This window comes from Biomphalaria glabrata, chromosome 4 (genome assembly GCF_947242115.1).
Source record: "Biomphalaria glabrata chromosome 4, xgBioGlab47.1, whole genome shotgun sequence".
Lineage (NCBI taxonomy): Eukaryota > Metazoa > Mollusca > Gastropoda > Planorbidae > Biomphalaria > Biomphalaria glabrata.
Window position 1 is genome coordinate 20664144 of NC_074714.1, and position 27272 is coordinate 20691415.

Genomic DNA, 27272 nt, shown 5'->3' on the forward strand with positions numbered 1-27272 from the left:
ATTGTTGTGTACAAGTACAAGCCTGACTGTCCCACTGTTGTGTACAACTACAAGCCTGACTGTCCCACTGTTGTGTACAAGTACAAGCCTGACTGTCCCATTGTTGTGTACAAGTACAAGCCTGACTGTCCCACTGTTGTGTACAACTACAAGCCTGACTGTCCCACTGTTGTGTACAAGTACAAGCCTGACTGTCCCATTGTTGTGTACAAGTACAAGCCTGACTGTCCCACTGTTGTGTACAAGTACAAGCCTGACTGTCCCACTGTTGTGTGCAAGTACAAGCCTGACTGTCCCACTGTTGTGCACAAGTACAAGCCTGACTGTCCCACTGTTGTGTACAAGTACAAGCCTGACTGTCCCATTGTTGTGTACAAGTACAAGCCTGACTGTACCACTGTTGTGTACAAGTACAAGCCTGACTGTCCCACTGTTGTGTACAACTACAAGCCTGACTGTCCTACTGTTGTGTACAACCACAAGCCTGACTGTCCTACTGTTGTGTACAACCACAAGCCTGACTGTCCTACTGTTGTGTACAACCACAAGCCTGACTGTCCCCCTGTTGTGTACAACCACAAGCCTGACTGTCCTACTGTTGTGTACAACCACAAGCCTGACTGTCCTACTGTTGTGTACAACCACAAGCCTGACTGTCCTACTGTTGTGTACAACCACAAGCCTGACTGTCCTACTGTTGTGTACAACCACAAGCCTGACTGTCCTACTGTTGTGTACAACTACAAGCCTGACTGTCCCACTGTTGTGTACAAGTACAAGCCTGACTGTCCCACTGTTGTGTACAACCACAAGCCTGACTGTCCCACTGTTGTGTACAACCACAAGCCTGACTGTCCTACTGTTGTGTACAACCACAAGCCTGACTGTCCCACTGTTGTGTACAACCACAAGCCTGACTGTCCCATTGTTGTGTACAACCACTAGCCTGACTGTCCTACTGTTGTGTACAACCACAAGCCTGACTGTCCCACTGTTGTGTACAACCACAAGCCTGACTGTCCCACTGTTGTGTACAACCACAAGCCTGACTGTCCCACTGTTTTGTACAACCACAAGCCTGACTGTCCCATTGTTGTGTACAACCACAAGCCTGACTGTCCTACTGTTGTGTACAAGTACAAGCCTGACTGTACTACTGTTGTGTACAACCACAAGCCTGACTGTCCCACTGTTGTGTACAACCACAAGCCTGACTGTCCCACTGTTGTGTACAACCACAAGCCTGACTGTCCTACTGTTGTGTACAACCACAAGCCTGACTGTCCTACTGTTGTGTACAACCACAAGCCTGACTGTCCCATTGTTGTGTACAACCACAAGCCTGACTGTCCTACTGTTGTGTACAACCACAAGCCTGACTGTCCTACTGTTGTGTACAACCACAAGCCTGACTGTCCTACTGTTGTGTACAACCACAAGCCTGACTGTCCTACTGTTGTGTACAACCACAAGCCTGACTGTCCCACTGTTGTGTACAAGTACAAGACTGACTGTCCCACTGTTGTGTACAAGTACAAGACTGACTGTCCTACTGTTGTGTACAACCACAAGCCTGACTGTCCCACTGTTGTGTACAACCACAAGCCTGACTGTCCCACTGTTGTGTACAACCACAAGCCTGACTGTCCTACTGTTGTGTACAACCACAAGCCTGACTGTCCCACTGTTGTGTACAACCACAAGCCTGACTGTCCTACTGTTGTGTACAACCACAAGCCTGACTGTCCTACTGTTGTGTACAACCACAAGCCTGACTGTCCTACTGTTGTGTACAACCACAAGCCTGACTGTCCAACTGTCTAAGCATTATTTTGTACTTTTGAATCTGTTAATCAATAGATAACAAACAATTCCTGTAAAAAGTCAGTTAAGACTCCCTGATTCAATTCATTCATCAGTTTTTATTCCTTTTAACTTATGGTGCCCTGGTTTATTGCCCACAGCCACTGGGTTTCGCGTGAACGACTGTAATCCCAAACTGTTGCAGGACCAGGCTTGTGATAAAATATTTAAAATGTGCAGATATAACAATGGATTTAATCAATAAAAGCATTGGCTCATTAATTATTGATGTCGGAAATATGGATGGGAAAAAAAATGTGGAAATTATTTTTAATCACTTGTACTTAATGGATAACAGCATAGCTTACATCACCATGGCAACCAATTTGTAAACAGTTTATATATACATATATATATATATATATATATATATATATATATATATATACATATATATATATATATAGAGAGAGAGAGAGAGAAAGAGATAGATAGATAGATAGATAGATAGATAGATAGATAGATAGATAGATAGATAGATAGATAGATAGACAGATAGATAGATAGATAGATAGATAGATAGATAGTTAGATAGATAGATAGATAGATAGATAGATAGATAGATAGATAGATAGATAGATAGATAGATAGATAGATAGATAGATAGATAGATAGACAGACAGATAGATAGATAGATAGATAGATAGATAGATAGATAGATAGATAGATAGATAGATAGATAGATAGATAGATAGACATTGTCCTGTGTGTGAGCCTAATGCTAGTATATATGTTAGCATTTTCGTATGTATCATTTAATTTTGGGATTAGAAATTTAAGTAGCTTGAGAAAAGAAAATGTGATCACACGAAGTAAAAGGGTTGTTTTGTGCTCCGAAGATTGGGGTGTGCTGTACTTCACGGGGCTACGCAGTCCTAGCTGCGACCTACATATTTTGCAACATTCAGACAAGACAAAAAAAAAAGATTTAAAAAAAATGCATGAAAAAAAATACTTAAAAAAACAACAACAACACACAAACGCACACACACACACAAAAGGATTATCTAAAGTGAAGAACTCCACATTTACAACCGTGTGTGTATCAATACTGTAAGTTGTTTTTTTTTCTTTTTTCAACAATAAACAAAATTAATTAAGTACCACTATTTAATTAACTTATTGCTTCTATTATTTAATGTTTTTATAGAAGCAATGAACACTTGTGCAAAGTTTCAACTTGATCCGAGAATGGGAAGTGGGAGAAATAACGTGTGCAAGATTTGTACCAGACTGACAAAGTGAATTAATATACGTTTAGTGAAAGCGAACAAGTCCAAAATAAAATGTGATTTCATCAGCGTTGATGCAACGCTCTTATCATGTCTTTAATATAAAGCTTTTTTTTTTAACTAAAACAAAACAAAAAAAAAAAACAAATTTAAAAAAAAAAGATGTAAACCATCAGCTCTTACCGTCATATTATCCGCGCTATCTGTCTGATCAACCATGTTTTCGAACTCACCTGCGAACACACTCAAGCACACTAATGGCTCCTCTCTAATACGAGACAGATTACGCACACACCATTCCGATATGCTACATAAAGTGGGTCAAATCTCCTCAGAACTCGGCCCCTAATCCGGCAGTACCTTCCCTAAAGGTTCCTTTAAATATCAAACATCGAGTGTAAAGACTTGAAAGATGGTAACTTTTCTTCAAGTGGCAACGCTAGAACACATGCTGACGTCAGCACATAGAGGCCGGCGTAGACAATAGGGTTTCGCATTTACTGTTGACCTCTATCATTATAGTCTGGCACTGTTGAAAACTTCTTTGACGTTACTTTGGCTCAATAAAATGGAGGCTACTCATTATCGTTAATAACAAAAAAAAAAGTTTAGAGTGTGCGTGTTTTATTAAGTGTGTGTGTGTGTGCATTAGGAACTTCTTTTTCTTACAGAAAATATTTCAGCTATTAATTTATTATGGACATTTGTTAAAATAATTAGTATTAATAAGAAACGGTAGTCTATGTATAGTAAGTGGCCAATGGAGGGTTAGAAGGAAATGTTGTAATAGTTAAAATCATTTCATGTCATAAAACTGTTTCTAGCCTCGTTTAGTTGGCCTTAGGCCACTGGATCCTATGCGGCCGCATTATACTTATTCCTACCCAGACTGGGCCCCGCGCAATCCCTTTCGCATAGGGCTCCGCAATTGTTAGGGCCGGCCCTGTTTGTAAATGTTTATTAATATATCAATTTCTATTTATCTATTTATCTATTTATCTCCGTAATTATTTTCCTCGTTTTGACGAATCTTCATTGAGCTTCAATAAAGTTTTCGTTTGTTATCATGAAATGTTTTATTTGGTCTCGACTTAAAGGGGACTGCAGGCTCTTTGGATACAAAGTAGGCTAACGTTTATAAAATCAAACATCAATTTAATTTAATGAGTTTAAATCAGCAATGCTATCGTCAATTAGGAAAGAGTTAAAAAAACGCATTATCAGCTATGAGGGGAAGAAATATTCTTTTATTCTTCTTATCTTTTATGTCTTTTTATGCTAATGGATAGTACTTTGTTATATTTCTATCTTTGTGTGTAACGAACTCTTAATATTGTAAATAAAGTAATTATCTTACAGTTCAACATTTTATAAGTTCGTTTGCCAGCTCTTTAACGTATGCATTAGATCATTGACCAAAGTTATCAAACCTTTTTTATATTATATTAAGTAGATAAAATGTATTTAACACGCTACATGCACACACCGCTTCAACTGTATGACCTCTGTAACACATACATTTCTAGTAAATGATTTAAACTAACGCAATACCATAGATAGTTACACTTTTGTTTTTTCTTCTTGTGTGTTACTTAACACCCACGTTTGTAATGTAATATTAGTGTTATTACTAGTGTAACAAAATGCTTGTAATGAAATATGAATCCCTAGCCAGGTGGTAAGTTAACAGAAACATTGTAGATACATGTAAGTGAACCTAACAAATGACACGCCTCTACCAGGCTGAAATCCAAGAAAACTTATCCTTCCATTGTTGACAGCATTCTAAACAATAGGCACGCTACAGGCATTCCGTGCATTAAATTGGATTATACAATGGATGACAGCGGATTATGGACAAAATGAAACCACTCTTACGATCTAGAATAAACTGTGCAACATTCAAAACACGTCAACAAATCAAAGTGGAGAACACTTTTAACTAATTAATGCCCTTGTATCAATTTAGATCCCCTTCTGTTTGGGAAGGGAGCTAGGGGGTTTGGACGTGTAACTGAATAAAGTTAATAAAAGAGTAGTAGATGAAATAAAGATCGACGATACCAGAAATGATAGGATCGATTCCTTAATGTCAGCAATAAATCGGTGGAAATTAATGACGATTCTGATTAGCGTTTAAGGATTAATTAGTTTTATTTGAAGTAATTATATCAATATACACTTCATTATATCAAACAGTTAGGCTGCATCTCTAAATATTTTAAAAGAGATAAAATGTATTAGCTTTAGAGGAGTGGCATTTTAAAAGTCGATTAACTCATCTCCAAGTCACGATTATGAAAGCATTCTAAATATGGTGGCCACAATTAAGTTTGGTTAACGCGGTGAAGGAGTTGATCAGCCTTCCAAGTGAAGGAAAGGCGGTGGCGGTGGTAAGAATACCGGGGCGGGGGGGGGGGGGGGAGGCTGCCACTCCAAAACGCCGCTTCTGGTGACAGTCTTCGAGGAAACAATAAACCTGGTGCATGCAGAGGCTTTCTTTTGTCGGAAATCAATGCTACGTAATGTATGTTTGACAACCACGAATTGCGAGATTATCCTTGATGGTGCAATTGTTCGAGCACTTCCCCCCCCCCCTAATGAAAACGTGGTTTAAATAGTTGAAGGACTGCAAGGTCACATGACACAGCTTTGAACTGTAGCAGAAAGATCCCCAGCCCCACAACTCACAAACGACGACAAGAAAGTCAAGAAAGACGTGAATTTTAAGAGAATTTACAGACGTGACCCCCAATTACAATGTCTGAGCATAGCATCAGAAAAAAAAATAGAAGATAGGAATAGTGATATTTGGAATTTTTAAAAAAATCTTTCTTTCTTTACAATAAAGCTATAAGTTCTAAGACTAAGTCAATTCTTTCTTTTTTTTTTAACAATGTTTTAAACTTAAGTAAAGATTTACTTTTATAGTTTTATTTACACTATTTGTATATCACTATATGCTTGAAACCTATACTAGACCTCCTGTTGATTGAGGCTATTTATAGACACGCCTGGCTTACCCTGCAATGGATCGGTCCTGTACATATATATAATGTAGATGCGTGCATTCATTTACTGCTAAACTGACGGCTTATAAACGATACACAAAAATCGCATGTCTAAGCCTGTACCATATTGTCCAGACGTTAACTCAAGGTAGAGGTTACAGGAACAAAACGAAGAGAAAAATGAATTTTAATATCCGAGTGTGCCACATATTTATATTCAGATGCATGGAACAAAAAAGCAACCATCAATTGCCTTCACAACGAGTGCCTCCATTTATTTGTATATATATATAAATTCTGTCATTGAAGTTAAACATAAGTACAAACATTTGTATGTTTCAATTAATTTTATAACTTGAGTTCTCGTATATGATTCTCAATATGTAAAGTATGATTCATTATTTGTCCATGCACGGAAACTATTCTCCGTGTTTGAAAGTTTCAAGTGCAATACTATCCACAGACTCCCGGTGAATTGAGAGATTAAATGGTGCATTGAAAAACTGAAGTGACAGTGTGGCTAGACTTTAAAAAAAATATTTTTAAAAGAGGAGAAAGGAAATAATTTCAATAAGCGAAATGTCACAATGTCACAATGTCATGTTTTGTTTTAAAATAGAAGCTTTGAAGACTATGCGATAAATGAAAGCACATTTCAATATATTCTTATGTGGGATTTAAAGGGGGATATATTCAAAAGTTTTGACACTATCCTAAATATTTAAAATTTTGCTATATAAATAAAAGATAAAATGTTCGATTGTGAGAGTGGCCCACTAAGGCAGATAAAAAGGCAGGTTTCAATATTTTCAGAAAGAATATCAGAATGAAATTCCATAAAAGACAAATGACAGAGAAGAATGGAGAAAGAAGGTTGACGGATCTTGTGTGGTGCCCCAGCGGTCCACAGACCAAGGGATAGGTGAAAGTGAATGTGAAGTTAGATGTGAACCTGGCCTAATTAATGTCTTATAAAGAATATATTATTGCTCAATTTATTTTGTAAAGGGACAATTTCTTATTCCTCAAGAAAAAAGACATTTCCTTTAAAAAAAAAATCCTTTAGTTCAGTGTTTCATCTCTATACCGTGGTGCTGCAGTTCACATGATGATTGAAAAACTACGTATTAATTGTTGTTTTAAATTATATCCAACTTATATGCATGCTAAATAGTTATTTTTCTCTTAATAAAAAAGTAAACATTTTTTTGGATTAAAAGTAGTAGTAAGTATAACAGAACTTACTTAACTTAGCAATACAAATGTAAAAACGAAATATTTTTTTTTTTGACCCAAATTCTAAAACCGTTTGCATAAATGTGTTAAAAATATGATATTGAGATTTTGCCCCTATTAAGAAGCTTCCCGTGTTTGTTACTATTAATAGTGAATAGTTTTAAAAGTGGTGTATGTTTTGAAAAAAAAAACTGCTTGTATAAGTGATTTAAAAAATTAGAGTTTTCGCTTTCAGAAAAAAAAAGAGTAGCCGTTGCATCAGAACTTTGAAGGGTCTTAAATATTATGATCTCAGATTTTCACTATCTTTTGTAGTTTACGAGATTTAAACGGGACGGACGGACAGACATTCAACACAAAACTAATAGCGTCTTTTACCCTTTCGGGGGCCGCTAATAAAATAATCAGAAAGACATAAATATAAAGGTACATTCCTTGTTCCATATGCTAGTATGCATTCATACAAATGCTCCTTCTTCTTTAGTGCTATTGGAGCATGGATATGGTTGCCTGAGTCAGCCAGGATAACCAATGATTTGGCATTCATTAACATGCATGACTCGATTGAACTGTATTGTATAAGATAAGATAAGAAAAGAAAACTTCAAGGATGTGTTCATTTCTACAATTATTAACAGAGCTTTAAACTTGTCAAGTGTGTACACTAATGAGACTAAAACACCATTCCTCTGCTATTCAGTTCATAATGGATTGAAATCTTAAAGAGACAAAACTTAGTCATGTTCTCACAGGTGTGTACTCTTAGGTTGCTCTCGATCTATCGATGAAAATTCCCATACTTATAGAGCCTACACACTTTAGAATTAGCACACCAATGTGTTGCTATCACACTGAAACAACCTCGGAACACTTGTGTCCTGTGTCATATATACAGTGTGTTCCTGTATATACACATGCGGGCAACAACTGCTGCAGCCACATTCACCACCTCCCCCTTTTTAAGTCTATGTAGTTTCTGCCTGTCTCCGCTGTTTACATAATGATGCGAGGCGTGTCGCCACGTGCCTTGAATCAATGACCAACATCTGGCTTTCATCTCCTGACACAAGCAGTGGACCGCTGACAGCTATAGGTTTTGACTTAGTAGGACCCCGGCATCTTACTGGTTCAGTGAGTAATGCAGCGGATCCCAAGCTGTAGTTAAATAGCAGCACGATACACATCCAGACACGCAAGAAAGCAACCTGGGAAACTCCTCTCAGCCTCAACAAGGCTCTCGGGTGGAAACGGTCGTTAGAAGAGACGATTAATCCGGTAGGGAAGATAAACAGGACCCCAGTCGGGTTGCTTATGAATTTATTCCATTGCACTGGGGGGGGGGGATGAACCCAAACAATCATGTCACTATCTACAAACCATTTCTCAAGGGGACGTTTTTTTTATGGCATGATACCTACTCGCCTGATGTAGTATAAAGAATCACTATAAGGTAGTTTCCTAGGTGTGCTTAGCATTCGGCCTCGCTTCTAACACGAGCATCTTTGGCTACGAGCCACATGGGTAATAGAAATGTAAAAATTAGCATCTGCTTGGATCTTTCCCAGACAGAAGTTTGTTCAGACAGGCAAGCTTTGGTGGGCCTAGAATTCTAAGAATCTTTTAATCAACTCATAGTATAATTACGAAGCAAGTAAGCGAATCATTTGGCATTGGTGGTTGTTGATGAGACTTCACCTAGATGTTCCACGTGATACTTTTAACTATTCTCCTACCATCTCTACCCTATGGAATATGCGCAGGGTCCAGCAATTAGGTCGTGTTGAGGGACAGTGCGGCTAATTGGGCAGCGTACTACAGGCCCATATCTCACAATCAAACTCTAGTAGCAAAGTAAATAAGACTTCAAACGCTAATTATAATTAATATGCAAATTATGATCAGCCTTAACCTCTCGTTCTGTATATGCATTCCACAATATAGAACCTTGACCTAGTTTAAACGTTTAACTATTCAGGGAGTTCACTTATAATTGATAAACTGGTTTTACTGTCTAGATATTGAAGCTTTGCTTATATACTTGTATTATATCCTCTGAGATTAGTTCTTCACCCCATCCCCAATCCGGAAAAAAAATATTATTACAATGAAATAGTTCTGTTCACATTTTAACTAAGACGGGAAGAAAATATAATATAACTATTTCGTGTACTTTGTGATAGTTTAGGTTGAGAATTTTTATAAAAATTCTTACAAGTCGTTTTTTTTTCTTTAAGGGAGTGATTATATAACTATGTAATCTTCTTCGATAAGGAAAAAAAAACAACAACATATATTTAAAAGAATAGAGTGTTTTAATGTACAAGTAAAAATGAAATGAAATACAAATAATGTGTTTGATAATATTTACCATTTTGGAAGTTCACTAAAGTGTCCAACCTGGCACAATTGTGTGGAAATAATTTATTTCTAGTTTAAGTTTTGTTCTATAAACACCTCTACAAAGTGAAATATACTCCCTTAAAAATCTGGTATAAAATTCTAGCAGCAAACGAAATGTGTTTCTAAATAAAGCCTCGGATAAACAAATAGGGAGGCTTCACGTGTATTTCTTTTGTCACATTCAGCGAATTTTTTTTTCTTTTTGTGCCATATTATCCCCCGCGACCTGTTGCCCCAAGAAACATTGCCTTTTATTGTTAAACCGGTTATAGGCAACATAGTTTTCTCCATAGCTTCCAGGATCCTTTTTTTTTTTTAAATTCTTCCGTTGACATTCTTGTACCGTCTAAAAGCAATCTTTTCTTATTATGCATGTAAAACAAAATGACGTCATCAGATTTTGACGCGTTCACCGACAAGATACATGAGTTCTTTGGGCTGTGTAAACTAATACTTGTGCGCGATGTTTTGAGGTTGACAGGCCCTATATATCTATATTGAGTTACATACAAATTATTATAAGACCTTTGTTGTCCTACATTCGTGTACCACACATAGATATCGGAGTTAAATTTGTTTTATGGAGATATTTTCTTTGTTCAAACCGTACCCTTGGACACAATAAATAAGTGCTTACAAAATAATTATAATCTGCTTAGGATTGGAAATACATGACTATAATTACAATATTGAAATGAAAAAGTCCGAAGATTTAGGAGGAATACAGTATTTCATGTTTTATGTAGCCCTCGCTGTAACCTATATATTTTTCCAATACAAACACAGAAAAAGCAGATGTCTACCAGTGGTCGATTAAAATTCATGCCGTATACGCCTTTTGGCGTGTCATTCTTATAGAATTTTTTAATAGCGGAAAACTATTCATAGCTAGCTATTTGGTGTATCCGGTGGACAAACTAAAGGAAGTGCTCATAAACTATGTTTTTATTTAAAGGTATATGATAATCGTAAACAAACAACATTTAGTCACGTGATAATATTGATAAAACAATGGAAAAAAACTGTCACGTGATAGCCATTGTGTATTAAAGATCGTAATTTTTATTTAAAGGTATATGATAATGGGCCTCATTCACCAATCGTAAACAAACAAACATTTAGACACGTGAAAATATTGATAAAAATAATGAAAAAAAAACTGTCACATGATAGCCATTGTGTATTAAAGATCGTAATTTGTATAGAAGAGTTAGAGAATCACGTGGCTAAATGTTGTTTATTTACGATTGGTGAATGAGGTCCAGTGTTGTGCACTATTTAGCACTGCAGAATCCAACTCAATTTGTAACTATAGTCGGCACAATTTAGTTCAATTGTTTAGCTAGTAATAGTTTAGTTTATCGTGAAAATGTCCAATACAAGTAAATAGCAAAGCATTTTTAAACAAATAAAAATAAATAGAAACAAATTTTCTAATTTAGTCTAAGGTACTATGACAAATTATATAACATAAATCTTAAAGGTTTATAAAGCTCTAAATTTATTTTTTTAGATTGTTTGTACAGAAACAGACTTTAATATCAATTAACGAATTGCTTCGTTGATATCACAGCGTCCTTTATGAGATTTAACTGACAAGCGAGGTTTGTATAGCCCATAAAGTAACAAACTTCGTCTTCTTTCTCTGTTGCATTAACATTGGACTATATTCGTTTATAGAATGATTTAGAGCAGTGATTCCCAAAGTGGTCTATATAGACCCCCAGGGGTCTACGAAAGTGAAAAAGTAAATTGGGGGTCTATGACTTTAATGTTCACACCCCATTAATGTAACTATTTCAAACACTTATAAATGATTTGTACCTTAGTTATAAATATATATATGTTTATACAAAAGTAAGATAGTTGTATTAAATTTCAATAATTATTTAAATAGTTAATTTTGTCTACATATAACTAATGTTTAACAAAAAGAAATCTTGATTTTAAAGCGTTGATTATTTATTTCCTTGTTCAATAAGCGATTGTCTATAATAAAAGCTTTTTTATGACCATTTGAAACCAATTACACTCGAGGATTATTTGAGACAATGCCACCCTGATAAAAAGAGAAAAATGAGAAAAAAGTTCAGAATAGACTCACAAAATCTTTCTTCAACATCATATAGAAAAGATGGTGGTTTGTCAGCGTTTTACAAGATCTCTTTACATATAGCCAAATACGGAAAACACTGTAGACAAAACATTGATTTTACCAGCCCTTGAAGTAGTTTTAAAAACTGTTTTACACAAACCTTCATCTGATATTATGAAACGAATTTTCTTTAGTAACACTACAGTTCAAGGGCACATCGGTGTGATGAGCATTAAAGCTGCAAACTGTCTAATGGTTCAGCTCCATATTCTCCCCCAGGGCTGACCCACGAAGCCTTTCCCGTGTTTGGGTGTATAGCTGCAAAGCAGCAGAGGTTTGAATTCTATTTTCCTTCGGCTAGATGGGCTGCAAGCCAAGGCTAATGAGTCCCTCCTGCCCGAAGCTTACTGGTTTAGGCGCCAGTAACTCACCTTTGCCCTTTCTCCTGTTATTGAAAACAGCTCCGCAGGCTCAATATTTGAGCCAAACGTGAAAGATCAAGAAATACACGAGAAACTCTTTGCGAAAACTTTTACGATAATACATGAGGCAAATTAATAAATTAATATTTAATGTTTGAAGGACTACTTCATAGAACAACGAATTCCTATATGAAACAATATCCGTAGAAACAGATGATGAACATACGAAAAAAAAAAAACATTTCCAATGTGCATGGTGATTCCATCAATACATATTAATTGTTATTTTAATAGGTTTAAATTTGAATTTTATCTGTAAAAAAAGATAGATCTCTCTAACTTATGATGTAGCTTTACATTACTTTTCACTCTTTGACTCACTGCAGTTAGAAATTAGTTTAAAAAATTAGTTTGTGAATGTGCTAAAATGCAATATAAGTTAAGGCGGGGGTCTACCGAAAATCAGAAAACATGGCAAGGGGTCTTCGAGACAAAAAAGATTGGGAACCACTGATTTAGAGTAAATAGTGTAGAACATTATTAAAAAGTAAAAACCAAATTGGTGTAAACGTCTGAAAATTTAACAACAAATTATCAACAAAAACAATAAATCAACAACAACAAAAAATCAATCACATTAACAGCAACCACATGTACACTAGCGACACATCTCTCATGAATCTTTGCATTGCAAAGAGAACTGATATAAATCATACATGGTAGCGGGAAGCAAAGGAGACAAGGGGTGGGGTAAGCCCAAGATAGGTACAAGGAGTTAACAAGGGCAGTTAGGTGCTCAAGTGGTGTTGAAAAAAGTTCAGTTGCTTCTATTGTTCACAGCTATCAAGTGTATTAACTAACGCTTTCAATAGTAAGATAATAATAATAATAAAATAACAATATACCCTGTTTGTCATATAAACTGAGGGGATAATGACAACTGACTTTACAGACATCTTCAAGGCCTTTAACATCCCCAAGAAGGTTCTCATTGCTTGTCAGAAGGTGGTACTGCTGCAGACCTGCCACATCAGCAGAAAATTTCTCAGTGGACACTGTTAAAGGGACTTCAATGAACTTTGTATTTCTTGACCCTGGCAGTGCCAGAGGATGACTATTAGTTAGTTTTTAACATAATAATGATAATGTTTTTATTATCCTTAAGGGAACTTGTTTTACATATGTGCATTGAACATAAACAAAACATTATAACGAAAGCATACACTATCTATGTACATTATAACGACACTAAACACTCTCTATGTACATTATAACGATACTAAACACTCTCTATGTACATTATAACGATACTAAACACTCTCTATGTACATTATAACGATACTAAACACTCTCTATGTACATTATAACGATACTAAACACTCTCTATGTACATTATAACGATACTAAACACTCTCTATGTACATTATAACGATACTAAACACTCTCTATGTACATTATAACGATACTAAACACTCTCTATGTACATTATAACGATACTAAACACTCTCTATGTACATTATAACGATACTAAACACTCTCTATGTACATTATAACGATACTAAACACTCTCTATGTACATTATAACGATACTAAACACTCTCTATGTACATTATAACGATACTAAACACTCTCTATGTACATTATAACGATACTAAACACTCTCTATGTACATTATAACGATACTAAACACTCTCTATGTACATTATAACGATACTAAACACTCTCTATGTACATTATAACGATACTAAACACTCTCTATGTACATTATAACGATACTAAACACTCTCTATGTACATTATAACGATACTAAACACTCTCTATGTACATTATAACGATACTAAACACTCTCTATGTACATTATAACGATACTAAACACTCTCTATGTACATTATAACGATACTAAACACTCTCTATGTACATTATAACGATACTAAACACTCTCTATGTACATTATAACGATACTAAACACTCTCTATGTACATTATAACGATACTAAACACTCTCTATGTACATTATAACGATACTAAACACTCTCTATGTACATTATAACGATACTAAACACTGGTTCTTCCTTTTGCCAGCCAGAGTATTGACTTGTAAATAAACAAAGTCATTTGTCTTATTTGTCCTGGTATCTGATAGCCAACATTTTCCTGTAGCTTTTATTCTCAAAGGCTTGAATTCTTCTTTCCGTCTCAGCGTCCAGTGTCCAACTTTCACAATCATATGTAAAGAGACCACTAGCGAAAAATTCAGTTTAAATTTTAATTTTACTTGGAAGCTGATGTTACTCTTCGTGATGTATAACACTGTGGTCATGGTTTTTATTGACCCTCCATCTCTTGTTATGTTTGACCATAGGTATTTAAATGAATCAACAGTATACAACATCTCGTATTATCTCCACCACAAACTAGTATTTTGCATTTTTTTACCACTGACCACTGATTCCCATGCCAACTGCTTTAGCTGCAGCATTCAAATTGTAAGTAAGATCTAGTCTACATTTTCTCCAGTTACGTCCATATAACCTGCAAACCTGAGATTGGAAATGGGCCGCCCATTTATGGACAAGCAGGAAGAGAGTTAAATTGTATTCAATGAGCTCATCAGGTAAAGAATATAGTTTTTGTGTGTTATCTTCTGAACAGTGTCTTCAATCTTCTCTGTGACGATAAAATGTTAAAATCATACCAAAAGCTTGTTTCTGTAAGTCTAAAATATTTGTAGCTTTCTTAAGAATGGTTTTCTTGAACAGATGTGAAAGTTTGTCTGTTGCCAATGATCTTACTAACAGCATTTAGGTATTTGTATATTTAATTTCAATGTTCAGAATATGAATTTAAATGCCATTAAATTGACTAATAAATGGTGTCTCGGTATCGTCACAGTGGTTCTACACGTTTAGCACATTTCTAAGTCATGAGCAGCATTGAGATTACAATGTAAAGGTTTAACTAAGTCATGAGCAGCATTGAGATTACAATGTAAAGGTTTAACTAAGTCATGAGCAGCATTGAGATTACAATGTAAAGGTTTAACTAAGTCATGAGCAGCATTGAGATTAATGTAAAGGTTTAACTAAGTCATGAGCAGCATTGAGATTACAATGTAAAGGTTTAACTAAGTCAAGAGCAGCATTGAGATTAATGTAAAGGTTTAACTAAGTCATGAGCAGCATTGAGATTAATGTAAAGGTTTAACTAAGTCATGAGCAGCATTGAGATTAATGTAAAGGTTTAACTAAGTCATGAGCAGCATTGAGATTAATGTAAAGGTTTAACTAAGTCATGAGCAGCATTGAGATTAATGTAAAGGTTTAACTAAGTCATGAGCAGCATTGAGATTAATGTAAAGGTTTAAATAAGTCATGAGCAGCATTGAGATTACAATGTAAAGATTTAACCAAGCTATGTTTAACCAGTAGTCCCCCACCTCCCACAGGAAAGATTGAGGGCTTTATTCCACCTGTGTTGCGACTAGAACAAAAAAAAATCCCTAACGGCTCTCAAACTTCTCCATTCATTCTCAATTCCCTAACAAAATGTTCTTCGCAATCCATTGGAGCAGCGCTACAAAAATTAAAGGGCTAAAAATTCAGAAATTCAAATCTCAATATTCAAACTCCAAATACATGATATTTTATCCCCAAGTCAATTACGCTTGCATTATTAGATTATTTTACCAAAATGAGTATGAATTTAGATAGAAAAAAAAGTCAGATTATTTTAATTTAGACTAGAATACAGTGTATACACTTTGAGATGAGATGCATTTATCCCCATTTAATACTAAATACTGCAGGTGTTTTATAGCGCATGGGGTAAAGATGTATATTTTCTTTTCTAAATAATAATATAGTTACTTTTTAATTTGATTTTGATTAACACTGAAAAGTCCATAATTGATAGCAAAAAAAATTATTTCTTTTAATATTTTCTACTTTAAAAAAGTCATTTTCAGCGCAACATTTTGAACCGTTTCGAATTTCCAATCACGACAAAACAAAACAAAAAAAAACCTGCCAAAGAAAGCATCTTCCCATACGTCTGCAAATATTATCATTTTGTCGGGAGTTTCTTCCCTTCCGTGCTATAAAGCAAAAAAGAGACCATGACCTTCATAAATACATATAGTTACATAAGAATAAAAGTGCATAGCATCTTTTCAATATATGAGCGGATTACATAGACCAACGTGTTCAACACTAAGCATTTATTTGAGAGGCTCTGACGTTATTGCTTTCAACTAGATCTATATTTCACAATGTTAGATACACTCAATACCGCTTGCAAATGACGAGCCTTTTGGACACATGGCTAAAATTGAATATATTGCAGTGTTTCCCTAATTGTGTTCCACGGAACCCTAGTGTTTCGCTATGCAATAAAAGGTGTTCCACGAACCACTGGAATTATTAACTAGTAGGCTAACACGTGAATTAATCTCTCTAAAAATAAGCAAAGTGCTCCGCTGAGTACTCAGAATGTGTGAAGTGTTCCGCTGAGTACTCAGAATGTGTGAAGTGTTCCGTTAAGGTAAAAGTCTGGGAAACACTGATATTTAGTCATATACATATTAAGCAACGGACAACATCCAGTAAAGTTAACATATTGGTCTAGGTGTATTTATTTGAAACTAGTTCACTAAATGAGCTAATTAAACAAGCAAATTTAAAAAACATAAAGGTGATATAATGGAAAGAACTTCACAATTTCAACCATATTTCTCAATATTGTAAGATTATTTTCCTTTTTGGATATTAAACAAAATTATTGATTACCACTATTTCATTAACTACTACTGAGTGCGCGGAAGAAGTCATGGGAAGGAGGCGAGGTTCATACAAGGAACGGTGGCTACAAGACAGAACATGGAAATTGATAGATGAGAGGAAAGAGGCCAAACGTAGACGAGATCAGAAAAATGAAACACACGATCGCAGCTTAGCCGAAGAAGCCTTTAGGGAAGTAGATCTGAAAGTAAAGAGAAGCTGTCGGTGGATCTCAGAGCAGTGGACACCAGGTGGGAAGAGGCTTCAGACATTGCCAGTGAGGAGACAGCTTGTCGCCCAGTGCACCGAAAGGCGCGGGAGGATCTAAGTCTTATGAAGTAATTAACTAATTGCTTGATTTTTTTTTCATTGATAAATGTTTTGTAGGAACAATGAATAAAAAAAGTTTCAACTTGACCTGAGACTGGAAAGTGGGAGAACTAACGTGTTCCAAATGTGTCCTAGACAGAGACAGAGTTGAGATAAGCTTTGTTGAAAATAATGTTTTGTCAATTCATTGTACAGGTCTTACAAAAGTCTGTCTTATAAACACAGTGCATTTAATGTGATTTCACGGGATGGCCCAGATTATCTAAGGCAGTGCTTTCTCATTACTTAGAACATATATCTAAGGTGTCTTGGACTATTTATACCAAACACCAATTGATAAGTATATAATAGAAGTATAGTTTAACTAACAAAATTAGTGTGTGTACTTTTACATTAAATTAACGCAGCGACTGTGATTGCACTAATTGCTAAATTATTAAGAACAACGTTACTCAAGCTCACAGTCCATATATTATCCTTATCGTTGCATACCTGAGCTTTAATGAAACACGCCCATCCTAACACCTGCCTCCTCCCCCCCTCTCTCTCTCTCTCTCTCACTTTCTCCAGAGTTACAGACTATTACTCCCGTACAGTTTTTTTTTTACAAAGCTTTGATCAATTCACTCTTTCTGTCTGTCTGTCCGTCTGGTAAAAAAAATTTGAACACGTTATTTCTCCCACCTCCTTTTCTCGATTCAAGTTGAAGCTTTACACAATTATTTGTTGTACCTAGCAAAACTTGAATCAATAAAACAAAATAGCCAGTTAGTCAATGAAGTATTGGTCATTTTTAGCGCTATCTCATGCTTTTAGCTTTTTAAATATTTCTTGACCAGTTGGGGTGACGGAAAAAGAAGGGGTATCTGTGTGAATGTTACCGTAATCACTTTATATTTGGATTTATAAAAATTAGGGGGGGGGAGGACCTGTATTCGAACACAGGGCTCAAGTCTCCCCTTGCCGACATACTAACCACTATACTAGTGACGTGCTTATGAAAATAGAAGGTTTTATAGTTTTCTATAGTTAGTTTCAAACTTTTAAACCCAATTCATAAAGGTGATTAATTCAGTTTACACCATCACACCAGTCAAGTACCATTTCTTTCCCTTGTTCGACCCCCCCCCCCCCCCAAATACCAATAATTAGTTAATTAATTTTTTATTGATTGATGTGTTGTCAGGTAAAAGAAAAAAGAAATGAGCAAAATTTCGGCTAGATCCGACATGGGTGTCACAGAAATAACGTGTAGAAACTTTTTACCAGACAGACAGACAGAGTGAGTTAATATAACTTTGTAAAAAAAGAAACGCTTATGTTATCCCTGTTGAAATGTAAACATAGCACGTGAAATTCGGTTCACATTCAAAGTCTACAACTATTTTATGACTAACATTTAGGTCGTTGAGCGTATTCAATGAACTAGAAACTGCTGAGTTTACATCTGAGGCATATTTAACCCATGACTAATGGTTACACCCGATGCAAGCTGTGCCAGTCCAGAGGGTGGGTTAGTGCGGGGGAAAATACATGTAACTATGTAACATTGTGATCAGAACTTAGACTCCAGTTGGGTGCCAGGGTGCCAGAAGGAAAGAAATGATGTATGACCTTCACACTGCACAGCATGCATGGATGGATATATATTAAAAATAAAATGTGTTTGTGGGATTAAATCATTATGAAATAAGAAACATTACTTATACCATTGTTTTTAAAATTGTATATCTAATAAATAACTATGTATACAGTAGATACATCTGCCAGTGTCACTGTTTCTTATCAAAACAAATTCTGTGATCTCTACATCACTATTCCAACGATTTGTTTTACAACTGGAGATCATAAATGTAGACCGGTGGGCTAATTAATACATCGTTATGTTAAAAAAAAAATACGATGCCGCCTTAACATCCAAAGGCATAGGAGAATAAAAAGATCTAAAATTAAGTGTACTTTATTTATAGCTTCATGATAATTAAGTGCTAGTTCAAGATCTCATCACGTCAGCGCAAGATGCATTTTTGTTTATCAACCAATCGTTTTGTGCTGTATTTCTCTCCCTTCGAATTACAATACGTTTCTGGATTTGTTTAGCTGCAACAGTCGGTGCTAGAGTAGATTGTGATGTAAAGTAGATTGTGGTGTAGAGTAGATTGTGATGTAAAGTAGATTGTGTTGTAGAGTAGGTTGTGATGTAGAGTAGATTGTGATGTAAAGTAGATTGTGGTATAGAGTAGATTGTGATGTAAAGTAGATTGTGGTGTAGAGTAGATTGTGATGTAAAGTAGATTGTGATGTAAAGTAGATTGTGATGTAAAGTAGATTGTGGTGTAGAGTAGATTGTGATGTAAAGTGGATTGTGGTGTAGAGTAGATTGTGGTGTAGAGTAGATTGTGGTGTAAAGTAGATTGTGATGTAGAATAGATTGTGGTGTAGAGTAGATTGTGGTGTAGAGTTGATTGTGATGTAAAGTAGATTGTGGTGTAGAGTAGATTGTGATGTAAAGTAGATTGTGGTGTAGAGTAGATTGTGATGTAAAGTAGATTGTGGTGTAGAGTAGATTGTGATGTAAAGTAGATTGTGGTGTAGAGTAGATTGTGATTTAAAGTAGATTGTGGTGTAGAGTAGATTGTGATGTAAAGTAGATTGTGATTTAAAGTAGATTGTGGTGTAGAGTAGATTGTGATGTAAAGTAGATTGTGGTGTAGAGTAGATTGTGATTTAAAGTAGATTGTGGTGTAGAGTAGATTGTGATTTAAAGTAGATTGTGGTGTAGAGTAGATTGTGATGTAGAGTAGATTGTGGTGTAAAGTAGATTGTGGTGTAGAGTAGATTGTGGTGTAGAGTAGATTGTGGTGTAGAGTAGATTGTGGTGTAAAGTAGATTGTGGTGTAGAGTAGATTGTGATGTAGAGTAGATTGTGGTGTAGAGTAGATTGTGGTGTAGAGTTGATTGTGATGTAAAGTAGATTGTGGTGTAGAGTAGATTGTGATGTAAAGTAGATTGTGGTGTAGAGTAGATTGTGATGTAAAGTAGATTGTGGTGTAGAGTAGATTGTGATGTAAAGTAGATTGTGGTGTAGAGTAGATTGTGATGTAAAGTAGATTGTGGTGTAGAGTAGATTGTGATGTAAAGTAGATTGTGGTGTAGAGTAGATTGTGATTTAAAGTAGATTGTGGTGTAGAGTAGATTGTGATGTAAAGTAGATTGTGATTTAAAGTAGATTGTGGTGTAGAGTAGATTGTGATGTAAAGTAGATTGTGGTGTAGAGTAGATTGTGGTGTAGAGTAGATTGTGATGTAAAGTAGATTGTGGTGTAGAGTAGATTGTGATGTAAAGTAGATTGTGATGTAGAGTAGATTGTGATGTAAAGTAGATTGTGGTGTAGAGTAGATTGTGATGTAAAGTAGATTGTGGTGTAGAGTAGATTGTGATGTAAAGTAGATTGTGATGTAAAGTAGATTGTGATGTAAAGCAGATTGTGATGTAGAGTAGATTGTGATTTAAAGTAGATTGTGGTGTAGAGTAGATTGTGATGTAAAGTAGATTGTGGTGTAGAGTAGATTGTGGTGTAGAGTAGATTGTGATGTACAGTAGATTGTGGTGTAGAGTAGATTGTGATGTAAAGTAGATTGTGGTGTAGAGTAGATTGTGATGTAAAGTAGATTGTGGTGTAGAGTAGATTGTGATGTAAAGTAGATTGTGGTGTAGATTGTGATGTAGAGTACGGTGGAAGAGGAAAAAAAGACAACAAGAAAAGAGCATGAGAGAAAGAGTAAGAGAAAGATAAAAAAAGAGACAGAGAGTGACAGAGTTCAAGAAAAGAGAAGCATGGGCAAGAGAGAAAAAAAGGCAAGACAGAGGGGGAGAGTGAAAGGGCCAAAGAGAGAAAAAGAGAGATATAGATCGTGAGAGAGAGAAAAATAAAGAAACAGATAGAGGGATAGAGACAGATTTATATACATGTATAGCTTTTATATATATATCTGTTACGCTTACAATATCATAACAACGTCTTTGCTATTTATAAACTGTTTGATGTTTATACGTATTTGAAAAACAGTAAGAGCCAAGACTCAACAAAATGTTTCAAAGCTTAAAAAAACACAAAGTTTTTTCTTTTAATATACTTCAGATTGTAGATCAACTCCTCTATCAGAGATCCACTTGTAATGCGATATATGAACTCTATAAATAAACAGAAGCCTGTGCTAATGCACAAGGTAAGACATTCTAAACAACTGGAAAAGTGCACATTCTTATATACACATGAGGCAGATAAAGAAGAATGTAGAGAAGGACTGGATTCATAGACTTTAACAAACTGTGATCATGTAACCTTTATTTCTTAAATTTCTGCTAGTCTTCCAACTGATACAGAACATATGAGACATTGCGATGGGTTAAAACCTTTTAGTCTCCAGAGATAAGTTCATTGGTAAACGATTTGTTATTTTGAAAACTGGATAAGTCGTCAATTGGTAACTGGTACATCCAGTAAATACACATTCATAATCCGGTTGTAAAGATCTTTCTTTCACTGAACGTCAAAATATTTGTTGGTATCATATTTCACATAGATGTGTGAGAAATGTTTCTTACAATACAGTTTTATAAACAAAATCCGTTCCACTTCTTGTGGAATATTTAAGCTGTCAAGTACCAACTCTCAGGCACTGGAGAACCGGCAACATGCTTGTACATACTTCGACCTTGAACTCTAGCGAACTTTTGTGTACTAACGATCGAAAGTGTTGTTTTGTTTACCTTGTTGAGTAAATCTAGTCCACGTTGTGACACGGCGCCCCACTGATATGTGCTAGCTATTTAAATAGAGGATTGAACTGTCTAAGGAGCATTTCTTTTTCTCTCTCCTAGACTTCCAGCACCCAGACTAAGCTCCTGCTGATGTCACGTGACTAGGAGTTGGCTGAGCGCGTGTTATGAGCGAAGTTTTCCAAAGTCCTGGTTGACCCACCGTGGCTGTTGAAGTCGTGCATCAACTTAAGATGTTCTGGCGTTGTGCATCAAAGACACATCGCATTCTTTAGTAATGGCAGGGTGTAGATCTAGTTCTCTCACAAGTTTGCTACAAATGCAAGTTGTTTTTAAATTATACTTTTTAAAAACGCAAATTTAATTTGAGGGTACCATTCCTCTTAATGTGAATCATAGCTTTATATGCATAGGACTAACTAACAGAGACTGTAGGATATATATTTAAACCTATATCAACTTAAATCTCTTTCGATGTCCATGTTGGTCCTCAGTCGTTAGTAAGTAACTCGAAACAGCCAATATAACTAAACCGATGTAGGTGTATTAACAATTTCATTTATAACTCAAAAAAAAAAAAAAAACATGAACAAGTTTCTTTTAAACAAAGCTGAATAAAAATGTACTTTTAAATATGCAAAGATTTAACTTACGTAGATGTATGTAGAAACACTAGTGAAATAATAATTTAAACACTATAAATGTGCGTCTTTTCTGTTAGGTCTTTTTTGTCAGGTCTTTTCAGTCAGGTCTTTTCTATCACGTCTGTCGCTTGTACTTTCTTCAACTTTCACACAAATATTTATAAACTTGAACTACGACAGACCAGCTCGTGATTTCACCAGAATCTATTCAGCACACACAACCAAACCATCCGGCCACCTTTTTCTTGATTATATCAGAAATAAGTAGATGTGATAGATTATACTCCTCGATTAACAGCATGATTGATAAAAATAGGAGTACAGGTAACTTTGTTAATTGCAGATTACATAAATTAAGAAAATATTCAAGGCTTTTCTATCAGAAGAAAAAAGTGTATATTCATCCAGCCGCCCTTTCATAATTTCATGTTCTCTTATTTTCAACCATCGTTTAAGACATGGGAAGATCAGTCTTAGACGGTCGCACATTAGGGGAGTGCCGAGTAAGCAAAGGAAGAACTTTGGCATAATCTGCCCTTGACAAGATGGAAACAAAACTGTTAAATACCAAAGGATGTTTTTGTAAAAGGACCGGATTTTTAAAAAAACAAAACAAACAACAACATATATAGAGTTATTTCCCCTTGCTCTCACAATTTAATTCATTTTTTTCTGTTTCTTTTTCGTTACTTTGTTTACCGTTCTTTCATTTCTATTTCTCTTTCGTTACTTTGTTTACCGTTCTTTCATTGCTGTTTCTCTATTTCGTTACTTTGTTTACCGTTCTTTCATTTCTATTTCTCTTTCGTTACTTTGTTTACCGTTCTTTCATTGCTGTTTCTCTATTTCGTTACTTTGTTTACCGTTCTTTCATTGCTGTTTCTCTATTTCGTTACTTTGTTTACCGTTCTTTCATTGCTGTTTCTCTATTTCGTTACTTTGTTTACCGTTCTTTCATTGCTGTTTCTCTATTTCGTTACTTTGTTTACCGTTCTTTCATTGCTGTTTCTCTATTTCGTTACTTTGTTTACCGTTCTTTCATTTCTGTTTCTCTATTTGACTTTCTTGGCTCTCCATTCTTCGCCATGCTCTTAAAATTCTTAGAAATTCTTTTAGTTTCTTTATGTTTTGCTCTCTTGCACTTTTTTTTCACCATTCTCTCTCTCTCTCTCTCTCTCTCTCTCTCTCGTTCACTTCTCTATTGGAAAGTCTATAGAACCAGTGTACTTTCAAACGCATTGATAAAAAAAATGTGCTATTAATAGACAAAAGAGCTACATTGCTTTCTTTACCTACAACATGATACAGCAGCTACACTCTGGCTCAGTAAATCTTGTATTGAGTGTTTTTACTTAAAACTTGATTAACTTTTTTAGACAAAGAATCTATCATAAAAAAATAATCCTTTGAGTATGACATTAAACTATTTCCTTTGTATTTCCCTTTGTATACTAGATCTAAGTCCATATTTCAAGCCAGTCGGGCAGGTTCTATAAACCTTTTTGATAATAAAACCCGCTAAATTAAATAAACAACAACATTAACTTGGAACTAACTAAGCTTTCTAGTAGAACTTTCTGTAAGACAATTATATAACTGCAGAATCTAAAACTGATCTTTTTATTGAGCTGCTAATTAAAGTCGGTGCAGTCGGAGAAGGATAAAGACACTCAGGCGAGCACCTGTCCGTCTAGTCACTCTAGTCTCGTGCATAGATTCCTGTATGCTGTTCAATGTTCAAACCAATTTCCTTCTATTTAAAAGTGAGTTTTGTGAACAAAAATAAGTCTTGAAGTGAGCAGGGGGGGGGGAACGAAGTAAGGAACGAGAGACAGGAGCATATATATACAGCGAGAGAGAGAGAGAGAGAGAGACTCAACCATTCACACACACAAACAGAGAAAAAGAAAGGTACCCATATATTATTAGTAAATAGAACAAAAATGTACTCAAGAAATTATCAAATTCACGGCTTACTGAGTTTGTTCCCTTTAACTCCGTGGTGACTTGTTTCATCTAGAAAACGCTTTTCGCTTATTTATGAACTATAATGACGTCATAAAGTGTAGCTTTTATGTTATACTAGCCATATATTATATTGACATTTTAATCAAATGTTTAAACTCAATACATTCAGTTTTGACAGAAAATAAAATATGTATCGGAAAAATGGCTAAAAATGGACGAAATTCTTCGTTATTTTGTTTGACTTCTCTAGAACGTACATAACTGTTCATACACACGTCTGATAGACGAAGTGAAGTCTTGTGAGTGACATTATAGAATGTAGAGCTGGGACTGCACGAGAGGTCTGAATTAGGCAACCAGTTCAATGAGAGCAACATTTTTTATATACATTTTTGCTGATATGGTTGCATTAACACGTGCTAGACCAGGGTGCCTCAGGTCACTGGAGGCCCTAGACGAAGTGCATAGGGTGGCCCCAAATGAAATAGAAAAGCAAAAAAAAAAAACCAAAAAATACGCAATGAGCTAACAACCTTCCTGTATCTATATCGAATTCAACAAATAAGTTATAAACTCATATAGCGCCGAACGAACTAATATCCTTCATGGACGATTCATGATCACCAGGCTAGAACTAACGTTTCGACACTTCACCAAAACGTAGAAACAATGGTCCTGTAGCATACGCTGTCTAACCAGCAGATCTAAACATATAAATAAATAAACCTTGACTAATAGTACAGGCAGGCTGGTAGACATAGAGCCAGAGATTTGATCTTGTTTCGCAAGGCCCCCACCGATTAGAGGCCTAAAGCCGGCCCTGGCAAGACATAATAGTACCCCCCCCCAAAAAAAAGGGGGGGGGAAGAAGAATCACAACTAATAAATAAAAAACATCCACTGAAAATGAAAAAATAACCAAGTATGAAAACCGTATATTGGACATTAAGTGACTATGTAGGTTGATTAAAATTACGAAATATCCGAAGAAATGATCACAACTGAACGTAACTATGAATTTGTTACCTGTTAAAGGGAGGTAATGCTGCAGAGTTACCACACCATAAGAGAATTCTACCATGGACTATGGACTTAGAAAATAGTTTTATTACCAATAAGTAGCCTCAATGCCGAAAGATAACAAATAGATCATAGTTACAATATTCAAAAATATACTTATACAGTAACACGTTAAAATTTATACCATAATTTTTGTGCAAGCTAGCTGCCTGTGGCTATAAACGATAGTGAACCAGATGGCTTGAAATAAAAAGGTGATAGAGCAATGCATTAGTATATAAACTAATTATCTAAGCCTATTTATCAATTGCAGATGTTCCTTCTAAATTGAAGATAATTACGTTCTATGTGTATTAATGGTTAATTTAAACTTGTATGATAGAGTTTTAAAATCATTGATTTTTCGGGATGAAACCCGCTCTCCGGCTCCAAGCTATGTTGAGAAGAGGAAGAGGAAGCCCTTGTAAGAATGTGTCCAAGCATATTGAATGAGAAATGTAACTTTAATTAATGATGACAGCGGGTAAAGAAATAACATCATCAGCTTCTCTTACCAGATTATTTTTTTCTTACCTAAAACCTTTCCTGGAAGTTTTGCTCTTAGATAATGTAGTCTGGTTGCTTAGAAAATTATTGTCACGCTACGCTCTAATTAGAAGCCATCAAGGAACCATAACTCCCATCTATTTATTATCGTTTGGCTGGATTTAGCTGACTAGGGGTATATTTTCACACATACACACTACCATTTTGTACATTGGGAGTATTTTTGGCAAAAGTTCTACCAAACAGAAAAATAACTTTTTTTTTCTCGAGGTTGTCGACCTTTTATAAAGAGAATTTTTTTTATGTTGTGTTATCTCCCTTCATGCCTACCTGAGTTCACCAATAGTGTGGATTGTTATACCATGTTTTGCTAGAGGCTGCACAGTTGCTGAGTTGTCTACCTTGAGTTTTTTAAGTCCCTTTTTAATAAAAAAAACAAACTTATATGTGTTTGAGAAAATCTGTATATGCCAGATCTGACAACACGTGGTTCGCGCTCTGCATGTGGCTCTTTATTCAATTTTGCAAGTCAACATACATTAAATACCACGAGGAAAAAAAAAAGGATATCTTCTGTGTAAACCCACGTAGGATGAACTATTTTATGCTATATGTGATAGAGAGAGAGAGAGAGAGAGAGAGAGAGAGAGGGAGAGAGAGAGAGAAAGAGTTTGAGTATGACGTTCAGAGCTAGGTCTCCCTTGCAATGTAAAATACTGCAATAAAATGACTTGAAGCCTGTGCTGGATTTTACCTATAGGCAACATATAGCTTAGGACCATCAACTACATGGGGTCCCTCTCAAAAATAGTTCTATGCATTTTAAAAATTATTTTGAATAAATAGCAAAGTTATGTTTATTGCAATGGACTTCGTATGTCTAAAATAAATTAAGGCCTTATCGACTCTAAATCTAGACCTGCTGTTAGGTACTAACATATGACCACTA

General features: G+C 35.4%; 1 protein-coding gene across 4 annotated transcripts in view; it reads right to left on the reverse strand.

Annotated features, from left to right (window-relative positions):
• Positions 1–27272, reverse strand: part of LOC106053823 (glutamate receptor 3-like) — an 84574-nt gene that overhangs the window by 15857 nt on the left and 41445 nt on the right. Inside the window, exon 1 of one of the 4 annotated variants that reach the window (XM_056026025.1) lies at positions 9711–9875. The exons of 2 other annotated variants lie outside the window; for them this stretch is intronic. In XM_056026025.1, the coding sequence (XP_055882000.1) occupies positions 9711–9713 (3 nt within the window). In that variant the 5' untranslated portion in view covers positions 9714–9875. Of the gene's footprint in view, positions 1–3278; positions 3330–9710; positions 9876–27272 lie in introns of those variants that run through there. One more of the 4 variants, XM_056026021.1, reaches the window with a different exon arrangement.